General features: G+C 37.8%; 2 protein-coding genes across 2 annotated transcripts in view; both read left to right on the top strand.

Annotated features, from left to right (window-relative positions):
* kank3 (KN motif and ankyrin repeat domains 3) overlaps positions 1-2,663 on the top strand; it is a 30,909-nt gene extending 28,246 nt beyond the window's left edge. The window contains 2 exon segments of the mRNA XM_034213127.1: positions 1,060-1,161; positions 2,008-2,663. Coding sequence (XP_034069018.1) covers positions 1,060-1,161; positions 2,008-2,070 — 165 coding nt within the window. The 3' untranslated portion in view covers positions 2,071-2,663.
* Positions 2,441-8,484, top strand: LOC117544216 (GTP cyclohydrolase 1-like). Its single transcript, XM_034213074.1, is given in 6 exon segments — positions 2,441-2,471; positions 7,581-7,684; positions 7,816-7,871; positions 7,957-7,988; positions 8,069-8,156; positions 8,358-8,484. Coding segments are annotated over 6 exon segments (438 nt in total).
* Positions 8,485-13,617: the final 5,133 nt, after the last annotated feature.

The raw sequence follows: 13,617 nt of genomic DNA, 5'->3' as shown, positions 1-13,617 counted from the left end.
TAGTTTTCTTCTGCCTTTTACTGAAATCAGTGCTGTTTACAGGAAAACCCAATCCCTGGGCTACTCACAAGCCCCTCAGGGGATGAATTAAAAAGCCACAACTCCTCTGTTAACAACCGCAGACTTGCAGATTTCTGCCCTGCAGGCTCTTGCACGAGTCCTCTGCATACTTCACCACATGATCCATTCACAAGTCGGCAGCTGTTCGTTTCCTCAAACCAAAACAATGAAAAAATTGCATTAATGTAAGATATCAACTTTTTTGTCCCGAACTGACATACATGATGTACCAAAGTTATTTTATTAATTGTATCACATAGTTGTAGATTTGCTCGTGTACATTATCTTTTTTCTCAAATTCGGCCTAAAACAAAAACTTCGCATTCGCTGCTTGGGACATTTCTTCGCTTTGTGTTTTAAATTGATTTCACAGAGGATTGCTCTGCATGCTTGAGGAGAGGCCAGTCAGACAGATATTTGAGAATTCACATCTGTGCAATGAATGAGTTGGTCCTTCAGTGCAGGAGCTCCTGGATTGTGTTTCAGTGCAGCACAGCTGGAATGACAGGACTGGGGGGGGTGTAAAATATTTCGAAAATCCCCCACTTTTGCTGTCCTCTAAAAACCCAGAACAGCATGGCAAAACCATCACTGTAAACACAGTAGAGTTATATGTACAATTATGCAGGGCCATTGCTTAACCTTATTAAGCTTTACGTTTGAAAGTCAAGGTGGAAGCGTCCACCTATTTGGTTTAATTATACTGTCTAATTAGGTCTAAGTAACAACATAAAGTGTGTGTGTGTATTGTCAGGACAGCTTGTTAGCTAAACAATGGTAGGCGAGTTTACACCATGATAAATAGTTAATGCGGTGAATGCAAATTAGAGAACAAAAAGAGTCTCCAATGTCTTTAAAATCACTCGTTGCAAAGCGTTACGGTTTCCTGGTAAGTAGTTAGATAAAGTTTACTGGTCAATGTCAAAGTGAAAAGCCCTCTGTTTTCTTAAGGGTCAATAAACTCCTACTTGATCTGTTTCTCCTTTCTTCTATCTGTAGGATGGCAGCAATGCTCTTTCCATCGCACTGGAGGCGTCTCACAATGACACAGCTGTGCTACTCTACGCCCATATGAACTATGCCAAGACCCAGCCTGCTGTGGTGAGTCCCACTCCACCCCCTCCTCTTCCTCTGTGGAGATGGGTTAGTCTCACTTGTATAAATGACATGTGAATGAACAAAACAACTGAAATAACAGGTTAAAATATGGTAAATACACCTTTTAGTTTTCATGCAAACTTGTCTGGTTTTGTTTAAACAACATGGAAAGAAAGAATACACATTTCGAGTGAAGAGTTAATGTTTTAGAAGTGATTCATTGTTGGTTTTATGAGCTAAAAGGTTTGAAAGCCATCCACTTTAAATCTGCTGGGAAATGGCATGTACGCAAGAAGGCTGACGTCTGTGCAGGACACACTACAGCATATCTGGGTTGTATCTGTGGGTTGGATCAGTTCCTCAGCAGCTCTCAGCTTTAGTTTGGGTGTGGGCAGCACTATCTGAAGGGGCACTGCTGCCCCCTATAGGTTTTGTCAAGCTCCCGTCAAGTTTGTTTTATTAATATTTTAATAACAGTGCTGCAACATATTATTATTTTTATTTTGGAATAAAAAACTGTTGATAATTTTCTCGATTAAACTAGGAAATTAGTTGTTTGTTGTGAGACATTTTCCAATCAGTTTCCCAAAGCCCATTTGACCTCCTCAAATTTCTTGTTTTGTCCAAACAACAAAATATGAGGTGTACTGTTATAGAAGAGTCAGAAAATACCCACATTAAAGAAGCTCTAATCAGATGATTTAGATTGTTTTTCCCTAAAAAATGAATCAAACCAAGTTATCGATTTTCTAAAAAGTTAAGTACATTGATAAAACAATTGCCAACTGACATCCAAAATGTAATCCTTTGCAGGGTATTGAAATATTGTTCGTGTTTAATGTCTTCCAGGGGAGTCCAAAGACGCAGCCGAGAAGCCCCACCAGCCCCCACAAGTCCTGGCCTTCAGACTGAAAGGATCATGTAGACCAACACATTAACTGGATCTGAGCTGTGAAACGCTCCACTGGAATTTTCTTAAATATGTATTTATATATTGCCATATGTCCTGCATTTATAAGTATTGTTAATATGAAAATATTATTTTTTCATAAATGTTGTGAATGGTTATATAATATATGTGACTAATATGAGCTCCTTGCATGTCTGAATGAGGTCTCCAGCACTTGTTTTATTTTAAATCTGTGACGAGATGAGACCTTTACATTTATTATTTGCACTCCCTATAATATGTTTTACTGTTAAGGGCAATACACACCAGTGGGATATTATACATATCAAAAAACCTGCACCAATACGTTTCAATGTAAGCTTACAGCCCAATATGGGCCAGGCGTTACTGTCGGTGCAGAAAAGTGATCATCTCTTGGATCCCTGGTTTGGCACGTCCCAACTCTTCTACTCTTTCTTTTTTTCTGTGCAGCCTTGGTTAACGTATCTGTGAACCTCTTCACCTTCATCTTTGTCTGCACTAACTGTTCGTGCAATGTAAGTTTATATAAATAAATATATATATTCATTTCTGAAATAAACATATTTACATAAAAGTTGATGGAAATCGGTTGTTTTTGCAAGCATTACATTTTTTGGGATGATACACTTTTTTTTTACTAACGGTATGCATCTAGAAGTGTTCTGAAATCATGTTCATGAAGCATTATGAATCCAAACTGACAATAATGTTGATTGTAATATTATTTTCCTACCAGAGGTGAACAGGGAAGAATGAATCCTGAAGTCTGCTACTGGAAACAGACAATTATAAAAGTCATTTCAAAATCTTTATAGGCAAAATAGTTTTTATGTTTCTGAAATTGATTTGTGGGAGGTACATGGATAATTTTAATTAGGTTAAATAGAAATTCAATTGTGTGGAATATTCTGTTAAAATGAAAAGTCCTGCATTCAAAGTCTTTAATGTACAGTAAACGTATGTTACCATTAGCATCAACATATAGGCAAGGCAAGTTTATTTATACAGCACCTTTCAGCACACGGCAACCCAAAGTGCTTTACAAAATAAAATAAAAGACATTGAAGAATAAATACAGTGGAAGCACATTATAAAAAGCAAAGATAATAGAATAAACACAACGGGTATAAAATACATGGATAAAAGCCAAACTGCAGTTTGAATTTGAACAACTCATCCAAATGCAGCGTCACTTAAAGTAGCAATAGTAAAAGAGTTCAGTTTGACTTTATTTTATTTAATATGCATGTAATTTACGAGATAACTTGATGCATGATTTTAAACATACAAATAAAGGGATGTACAGTTCTGGAAACAATTAAGAGACCATTGCAGCATTATCAGTTTCTCTGGGTAGGTATGTGCATGGGCGTAATTTCCACTGGGGATAGGGGGGACATGTCCCCCCCACTTTTCAAAATCCCGTTTGTGTCCCCCCCACTTTTCAAATGTTTTTATTTATTTATTTTTACGCAAGTGGCCATCGTCACGGAGGAGCGTCTGTGTGTGTGTGTGTGTGGCAGGAGCGCATTTTGTGTGAGACAGAGAGAGAGACAGAGAGAGTTACGGGGGTTGCTGTTAGCATCTGGTGCTAGCTCGGAGCTAACGGAGATTAGAAGCTGTTTCAACAATAAGGAGAGGGAGAGTCCTCTCCTGTCGGACTGAGATAACGTCAGCTCAGGGAGGTAAAGGACTCGCTGAGTGATTATATTAAAGTAAACTTTAGTCTAAGTTATCTCAGTGGGTCTCAAACGGTTTGGTCTAAACAAATATTTCCATCTATTTAATATAGTTGTTCAAAATAAGTTAAAATTAAAAACACAGTTTGAAAGGGGAGTGATTAGTAAAATATGCATAAATAAAGAAAGAATGCAGACTAGGTAAGATAAAGATAGGAGAGAGGAGTATATCAATGATGTGTTATTGGTTGTGAGCATATTCTAATGGTTTTTGGAGTATTGAAATATATACAGTTCTGTTTCGTATGAGTGTTGAGAGCTGTATCCATAAATCTCTTAATTTGTGCACCAGATTGATGCCTTTAACTTAAATTTAAAGAAACAAATCTTATCCGGACCCCCCTATAGGATGTGAGGTCATCACAAATAAAACAGGTTCATGGATAGATACATTTACTCATTATATATACACTACACATTTTTCTTGGATTAGTTAACATAGTCCCTAATATATATTTGTAGAAAGGCAGGAAATGGAATTAAATCGAGAACAATGTTTCATTGCGGAGGACCCCCTGTTTTGTGTCCCCCCCACTTCTCAAACCAAAGTTACACCCTTGGGTATGTGTGTAAAAACATTTGTATTCTATAAACATGTAGAGATTGAGATTTAAAGGTCCCCTATTATACTGTTTTTCATTCATATATAATTGGTCTCAGATATATACAAAACATGTCTCTGAAGTGTTTGGCTCGAAATACCAAACAGATCATGCATTGTAGCATCCCATAATCCCCTCTGTTTCAGCCCTGTTTCAAAAATGCTGATTCTGTGTCTGTTACTTTAGATGAAAATAAAATGCCACTCCTCACGCCCCTCTGAGAGATATTTGGTTAAAAAGAACACAATGGTGCTCTAGGGTGATAAGCAGTGACGTGCGGTGAGGTTCATGGCTGGTGAGGCACTGACTCTTTCAGAGTCAGATTTACAAATATTATATTCTGACCTTAATCGAAATATTCTGTTATTTTCAAAAGCTTTTTTGGTCTGATGTTTCGATTCATTTTAAACAGACCGTTCAACAAAAGGATACCCACAATCTAAATATTGGATTGTTCTTTCTTAGTAAGAACCAATTTTCATTACCAATGTGGTCTTACCTTGACTTGAAGATGAAGTCCATGCTATCCTTCTGGACAACAATCTCTATTACTTTTTTGTAAAAGTCCTCCTTATCTTCCTCTAGTTTCAAAAGTCTAGTTTGTTTGTTCGCGTATATACCGTCTCTGCGTAGAATAACAGTAGCAACAAGGACCTGTGGGCTCACGTGCGCCCCCTTCAGTGCGGCAGAGGTTATGGCTGCCTCCCCTGGTGCTTTTTTCATTGCCGATGTACGGCGAGCCTAAATATCATATACGTGAAATAAGTTATTTAGAGACTATGGATGGCGAGGATAAATGTAATAAAGGGATCTACAAACATTACATTGGTGACCTACAGTGAGATGGTAACAGGCATGCGCTTAGGGCCCGCTTTCCAGCCAGTTTCTGTGAGGTGACGCATTTTGAGGTGAGGCAGAGCTCATCTGTGCCTCACCTCACCCCACAGTAACTGGCTTGAGCGCGCTCACAAAATAAGTGCCCGCGCTAAATTAGTGCCCGCGCTCCAGCAAGTTACTGTGGGCTTACGTGAGGCAGAGCTCGTCCCTGCCTCACTCCTCATCGCTCCCATGTAGTTGTAGCGGAGCTCTGCAAATTTGTTGATTTTGACTATAAAAAGCGATTGGAATCATACATAAATCACACTTACAACACAGATCAGTGGAGACATTTTATTATTATTACTATTTAGTTTTTCTTTAGTTGTTTTTCCGTTACATTGTAGTATGGCCAGTCTATGAGTATGACAGGTGAGGCTCTGCCTCCCCTGCCTACCCTGACTGCACGTCGCTGGTGATAAGATGTGGGGGGTTACCTTGGTTGGTTATTGGCTAATGGTTACACAAGCCAAAAGATCGTTATGACATCATAAAGTGGCCAAAATCTGATCAGCTCATTTTCAGACAGGTTTTTATATAAATGGACCAGGACAAACATGTATAAAATACATGAAAAAGTGGATTTTGCATAATAGGTGACCTTTGAGAAAAATGTGGAGTGGTCTCTTACACAACACATTAAATCATTAGCAAAGACAGGTATTCAAAATCAACATGACTTAATATATACATTTAATCAATATAATTAAAGTATTATACAGTTACAAGCTTCACATGAATAGATATAATGTGTGTATGTTGATATTTTATTTCTGTTTGGGTTCATTTTCAACCTTTAAAGGTAAAGTCCTGAAAGAATGAAACTTTGGTGACAAAGTTGAATTATGCGTACTTGGTCTTATATCAGCCCCCATGAGGACATCTGGTGACAGTCACAATCATTAACCGGAAAGTGAGGTTTAATCCATCTTTTGGTTATGGTGAATTTATCAAGGGAGATATAATCCTGGTTTATGATTCTGTGATATTTTGCTGATAGAAACAAAATGCATTTAAATGAACAAAATAGGGCAGACTATGTTTTCAAATCTCAATGCATTAAACATTTACTGATGCATTATTAGTCACGGCAGCATTTTGACTGTTAGCAAAATCACAAGATATAGCCAGTTAGTCTTTTATGAAAAGTAAGGATTTTTACTTCAAGAGGACTGGTTTATAGTAGAGACAATGATATTATACAAACACATTTTGAATCATATTCTTATATAAAACAACATAAACTACCATAAAGATTTCATGTATATCGCTTCACACAACCTGGTTATGGTTATCGTAGGATCCTGGTCACACTAATATTGACTGTCATATTGTCAACACTTCCAAGTAAAATATCAGACCTAGTGACACTATGTAGAGAAAACCCATGATACAGTTCTAGGAATAAAAAAAAGGAATGTGCATTTAAATCTGGGGAAAATAATAGAAAACTAACTCTTATTCAACCTTAACACCAACCGCTACAACAAAGAGCTTTTTGAGTTGGATATAAAGATGCTTCATCATGTGGACCAAAGTTCTTAGTATTGATGTTGACTGATTAACAGACCTTTTAATACATTATTCCTCTTGTTTCCAGTGTAAACAGCTGACTGAAACATACATTAAATGGACAGCTATATAAGTGTTGGAATATCATTAAATAGTCAGTGCGAATTTAAACTGCATTTGTTTGCACTGAGCAACACCTTCCATCTTCTATAAATGTTAACAAAGCTCTGGGCTATTGGAGTCAGGAAGTGCAGAACAACTATTGGTAAAAGTGGTAAAAGTAGGGATGCAGTGATCTGACTTTTAAAGTACAGGAACTAAAAGTTGTAAGCCTCAGTTTGTGGAAGAGACTGATCCTTTTTTTAAGGCAACATAAGGCTCAACCTAAACATTGCTTTCATAACTTTGCAAAACCAAATTAAAACATAGATAAAAATGTTCTAAATTGTTATTTATAAGATAATTGTATCGATACATGATTGATCCATTATCATCCAAAACCTGATTCAGCTTTCTAGAATTGATGCATCCACAACTGAGTACAAGAGCAAAACTGGAGGATGCTTTCGCTTTTCTTTTTTTCTTTTACTGCTCAATGCACTCTTCATGCGTGCTGTTCATAATACTGTTCATTTCTAACGAGACAACTGCACATTCTTGAGCTCTTACACGATAAACATTATGCTCAAACGTATCCTCAGCCACTTTTAATTTGTTTGTGTATGAATAGAGAAGGGTAAACCTATTTTCTTTTTTTCACAGATATCATGAATGACGCAATCTTCGATGAAAACCACGATGAGATGGTGAAGGACATCGAGCTGTTTTCTCTCTGTGAACATCACCTGGTGCCCTTCTTTGGCAAAGTAATCTATAGACAACGTTATTTAAAGTTCTTGAAATTTAACTTTACTTTCAAATATTCTAAGATACTATAGCTTTTTGGATTTGATCTGAAAAATTACTGCATTTTGAACTATTTGTTTCTATTATTCAGGCTCACATAGCATACCTCCCAAACAAGAAGGTAGTTGGACTCAGCAAGCTTGCTAGGTAATACACATTTAAAAAAACACTCACACACCAAAGCACACTCACTTATGATCTTTTTTTTATTTCGATTTTTGTATCATTTCAGAATTGTTGAGATCTTCAGCAGGAGACTTCAAGGTATTCAACTATAATCTTATTTTGTGTTATTTTTTGTCTTTTTCCTTACACAACATATAATACTTTCATTTTCTCCACAGTTCAGGAGCGTCTTACCAAACAGATTGCTTCAGCCATCTCTGAGGCGCTGGAGCCGGCTGGAGTAGCAGTGGTGAGTATTTAACTTTTGTTTCATCCCTATAATTAAATTATTTGTTTAACGATTTTGCTAAAGCTCTTTTTATATCATGGCTACTTTGATAGTGCTACATCAAACATGCTGTTTGCACCCGAGTTATTTGCACCAATAATGTATCACACAAGCTCATAAGGCATATTATCATGGATCTGTTTTACACCAATTTAAATCTCCTTCTTTTTGCATTTCAGCCACATGTGCATGGTGATGAGAGGAGTGCAGAAGATAAACGCCAGCACTGTTACAAGTGTAATGCTGGGAACATTTCAGGATAATCCCACCACCAGGAAGGAGTTCCTTTCGCTTATAAAGAAGTGAAAAGTCTTTACCTCAACAGAGGGAATTGCGCGGTGTTTAAACCACTTACATGTTTTTTTTGTGTATTTATTGACTGACATTTATTAATTTTCTGAACTGCTGAGGTTATTGGTGTTCTTACTTGAGCTGATATATTTGTTTACTGTAGCTGTGTAAGAGATTTAAATTACTGAAATGTTCTATTTATTAAATATAATGGCTAATAAGAAGCTCCATTGTATAACAACATATATGTTGAAAATAAAGATGAAAGTGATTCCTAATTTCCTGCATGTCTATTTTAAGTATGAGCAGCGATACAAAGGGAATACATTTGCCAAAATACATATCCATAAGAAAAAAAAGGACCTTTAAAAATAGAAATAACATTTATTTGTATAAGGATCAACTGAAGCAGGTTGTTAATTATGATAAAGATTTGTGTTTGATGCCTCAGCTTTTAACGCTGCTGCCCTTTAATGATATGTGTTCATTGCTGCATTTCTTACTGCAAACAAAATGGAAGTTTGTCTCTTTCCGACTTTAGTAAAGGACAGTGATAAGGCCTTATCTTCCCAACACAGAGGACATAGCACAGTAATAAGCCAGTATATAGTTTTTAACAAATATCACGTGTGCATGCAAACATATATTGTTTTTCATAGTTTGATTGTTTATCATATGTACAGTATTGTAAAAGTGTTGTCATTACAACCTAGGTGTCCCGAACTAAACTTAAGTACTTTTTATATTGGGTTATGTGGGAGGGTATTTCATGGTTATATTTCTATGGAGGTGCTCATCAGTATTGCATATTATGTGTTCTAGAGATTAAATGTAACACACAATTATTTTCTGGCTGCAATAGCAGTATGTACAGGTGCACAGCACGTTACAAACCTGTACGTAGCAACAAAGATTCAAGATTCAAAGGCTTAATTGTGCACAGTAGCTACAGTGTAGATATGGCAATGAAAAACTTAAGTCCTGAACTCCTCCAACAACGAAACATATAATATACACTATACAGACAAAAGTATTGGGCCACCTACACCTACAGGAGCTTCTATGAAATCCCATTCCAAATTCTTAGGCCTTAATATTAAGTTGGTCCCCACTTTTGCAGCTATAACAGCTTCCACTCTTCTGGGAAGGCTTTCTACAAGATGTTGGAGTGTGTCTGTGGGAATGTTTGCCCATTCATCCAGAAGAGCAATTGTGAGGTCAGACACTGATGTTGGACAAGAGGGCCTGGCTAGCCATCTCCGTTCTAGTTCATCCCAAAGGTGTTCGATGGGGTTGAGGTCAGGGCTCTGTGCGGGCCAGTCAAGTTCTTCCAAACAAAACTCATCCAACCATGCCTTTATGGACCTTGCTTTGTGCACTGGGGCACAGTCATGCTGGAACAGAAAAGGCCCTTCCCCAAACTGTTTCCACAAAGTTGGAAGCATAGAATTGTGCAAAATGACTTGGTAAGATGAAGCATTAAGAATCCCCCTCACTGGAACTAAGGGGCCTAGGCCAACCCCAGAAAAAATACCCATAGAATTATCCCTCCTCCACAAAACTTCACAGTTGGCACAATGCAGTCAAGCAGGTAACGTTCTCCCGGCATTCGCCAAACCCAGAGTCCAGTGGCGGCGTGCTTTACACCACTCCATCCGACGCTTGGCATTGTGCTTGGTGATGTTAGGCTTGCATGCAGCTGCTCTGCTCTTAAAACCCATGCCATGAAGCTCCCGGCGAACAGTTTTGGTTCTGATATTAATGCCAGAGCTGGTTTGGAACTCTGCAGTTATTGAGTCAGCAGAGCTGTGGCGACTTTTACGCACTATGTGCCTCAGCACTCGGCGACCCTGCTCTGTAACTTTACATGGTTTGCCACTTCGTGGCTGAGTTGCTATGGTTCATAAACGTTTCCTCTTTGCAATAATACCACTTACAGTTGATCGTGGAATATCTAGGAGAGAAGACATTTCACAAACTGACTTGTTGTAACGGTGGCATCCTATTACAGTACCACATTCAAATTCAGTGAGCTCTTTAGAATGACCCATTCTTTCACAAATGTTTGTTAAGGCAGACTGCATGGCTAGGTGCTTGATTTAAACACCTGTGGCAAAGGGACTGAATGAAACACCTGAATTCAATGATTAAGAAGAGTGTCCCAATAATTTAATAATAATATAGTGTATGTATACTAAATAATAATTACATAAACAATGCATTTAGCTGTTACCCCCTATTCTAAAACAGAAGCAGCTGGTTGTATAAAAAGTTAAATGAGGAACATGAAGACGAGACTGGCGGGGAGGGGGAGACAACCTGAGAAACTCAGACACCACTGAGGATCAAAGTTCATGCAGGAAGTGAGCGTGGGAGAGCCTGTGCCTTATATTTATACTACTGTATAAAAAATGGGTGCAATCAAATGATGTGCTGGTTCTACCAACTGAGAAAGTAGGTAGCACTGGATTAAAAAAAAATCAAAACAAGTAAACAATGATTTAGTACAAACCCAAAAATACAAGTATGACCATGAAAATTAGCATAGAGTTTCACCTTTAATACATTTGGTTTTGACCCTGTATGACGCACTGGGTTTATGTATACATGATGTGGGTAGATCCCAGCATTCTTCTGAAGCACAAGACAGTCCAGCAGGTGGGCCTTGTGTTGATTAAAACGCTCGGCTGTAACAGCGTGAACCCAGGACCCAAAGTTGGTAATTTTAGAGATTTATCAATAGGGAATTTTAAGGGCCCAAAGAATGTATTTGGCTGTTTAATGTTGTGATTTTGATTCAATAATGAATATATTAATCTTATAAAATCTCCTTATTCAAACAGACCACATGTATGCAATCATACAAGGAAAAACAGGAGAAAATAAACTAACTTTCTCACCATGATACTGTATAAGAGTGAAATCTGTTGCAGTATCTACCACAGGGGCGGTTGGTAAAACTTTGGTAGGTGTTTTTTTGTCTGTTGCTAGATTTTGTGTCCGTGATAATGTCAGAAGCATGCATGATTCAAAATGCACTTCTCTACTTTAGGCCTGGCATGATTTGGCATCACAAAACTCTACAGGTGTTGATATCAAAATGAAGTCTGGTTTGAGCAAGTTTGCCGGAAGTATTGCTACTGTGCTTTGAAAGTGATACACATGTCAAACACAGGAACAATGAATGAGTATGGCAGAGGATATCATAGAAAAACAGACACAATAGCGATAGCAAAAAGCACAGATGGAATATAATTAGAAGAATGAACATTATACAGGAAGCACAGTAACAAAGACTACAGTAAGGACAATTGAATATGTGGATCAAAATAAGAAAATGGATGGACTGCTAAGTATGATTTTGATTTAAAGTGTGTTTGTTTACATGGTTATCTGTGGTAAATGGTATAGATATCAATATTAAAAGGTGGAAAAAATATTATTTTTTATTTTCTCACTCGCACACATAATGTGCAGGTTTATGTGTTTTATCACGACACAGTTTATTAGATCTGAATGTGACCAAGCAGATATATTTACAATGTTTCGGATTAATTTTCAAATTCTTGGAAGCAAATGAAAAAAAAAGGAAAATACACAAAACCATATAAATCTGTAGAAAATGAGAATGCTCGATTGTTGATCCGTCTCGTCACAACACAAAAACAGGATCTACCAAAGAGTTGAAATAGTTTATGCGTGCAATGCTGTCATGTGGCAGTGGAAACGGTAAGTTATGTTAACAGGCATGATGCGTAAAAGCTTTTTTCCCATTTTCTTCTGTGCGTCACTGAGATTTTTGTCTCAGATTGTTTCACAGTAAATGTTTCATTGTGTTACACTTTTAAGATGATGTTTTATTCATTTAGTGGGACAAGGGATATCACAAGAACACATACTTTGGTACAAAGCTGATGCCTAAATTTAAAAAAATGGCGAACTCTCTATTCTACAGTAGAGAAGGTACTATTTATCAGGGATTAAGCCTAGCAGTGTCCCCTCATCTCTCTGATAAGGCTTCATAGGAAAATACAACAAATCCGTATAGAAGTTGGTCATAAAGAGAACTGGTAATGTAAGCTGACAACAGCCAGCGGGCATCACGTTCCCACTTGGCTTAATCACAGAGCTAGCAGATCATGTTTAAAAAGGCTGCATTGAGTAACATTATGATGCTTTAAAGCTCTATTCATTAAATAAAAAAAGTATTGGGTGAAGGTAAAGTGTAGCATTATCATGATGTGTTCAAATGAAATCTTGTAAACAGGTTTTATGCGAGAAACTAGAAAAATACAATTGTTTCGAAGGAGTTGTTTTAACATAAACAAATATATTTGAGAGCATATTATGACCTGTGATATTTGAGAGAACTGTAATTTCCATGGTATTGGTAGTAGCTACTGAATTTCTGGTATCGCCACATAAAGCCCGCCTTAACCTGCCATCAGGCCCTGGGGCTGATAGGTTTTGTAGGCCCCCTATTTAAACAACAAATCAAAGTCATTTATAGCCTCGGCAGGCTCTGTGATCACACTTCTACACTCTGCTCTACGCGCGCCTGGTCCTCTCCTCCAGATGAGTGACGTATCGGGCCTCCCTCATGTATTTGTCCGGTTGCCGTTGGCTCCCCTCCACGTAGCAAGTCCTCGTCGTCATCTCCATCTCCTCGAATAGATAATGTCCCTGCTGTATGTTTTTCCTCTCCACCAGACGGCCTACTCAGGGCCGCCTTAATGCACGGGCTGACCTGGGCTGAAGCCCAGGGGCCTACGGAGATCGGGGGCCTATCATGAGCCAATTATTTTGGATGTTTTAAACATTTTTTAAATAAACAAATTCTTGGCTTTCAGAATATGAAACTTTTATTTCCCAAATCACATGATAAATACATTTTTGAAGCTTGTAAAGGGAAGAAGACAGCTCTCCCTTGCCACTCTGCTGTTCTGCTTTTCCCCTCCCTCCGCTGACATTATGAATGTAAGGCGTATAGTAATCATAGATAACACGGCAGGGTCAGTTACAGTTTGTTTTCATCTGGTTTCAAATAAACAAAGTCTTGGCTTTCAGAATATTAAACTTGTTTCGGCAAATTCAGATGATAAATACAACGTTTGAAGCTTGTAACGGCATAATCACAAGCGGAGAGCG

Source organism: Gymnodraco acuticeps, unplaced genomic scaffold (genome assembly GCF_902827175.1).
Source record: "Gymnodraco acuticeps unplaced genomic scaffold, fGymAcu1.1, whole genome shotgun sequence".
NCBI classification, from domain to species: Eukaryota; Metazoa; Chordata; class Actinopteri; order Perciformes; family Bathydraconidae; genus Gymnodraco; species Gymnodraco acuticeps.
The sequence above is the reverse complement of the archived record's forward strand: the minus strand, read 5'-3'. Positions and strand labels throughout refer to the sequence as shown.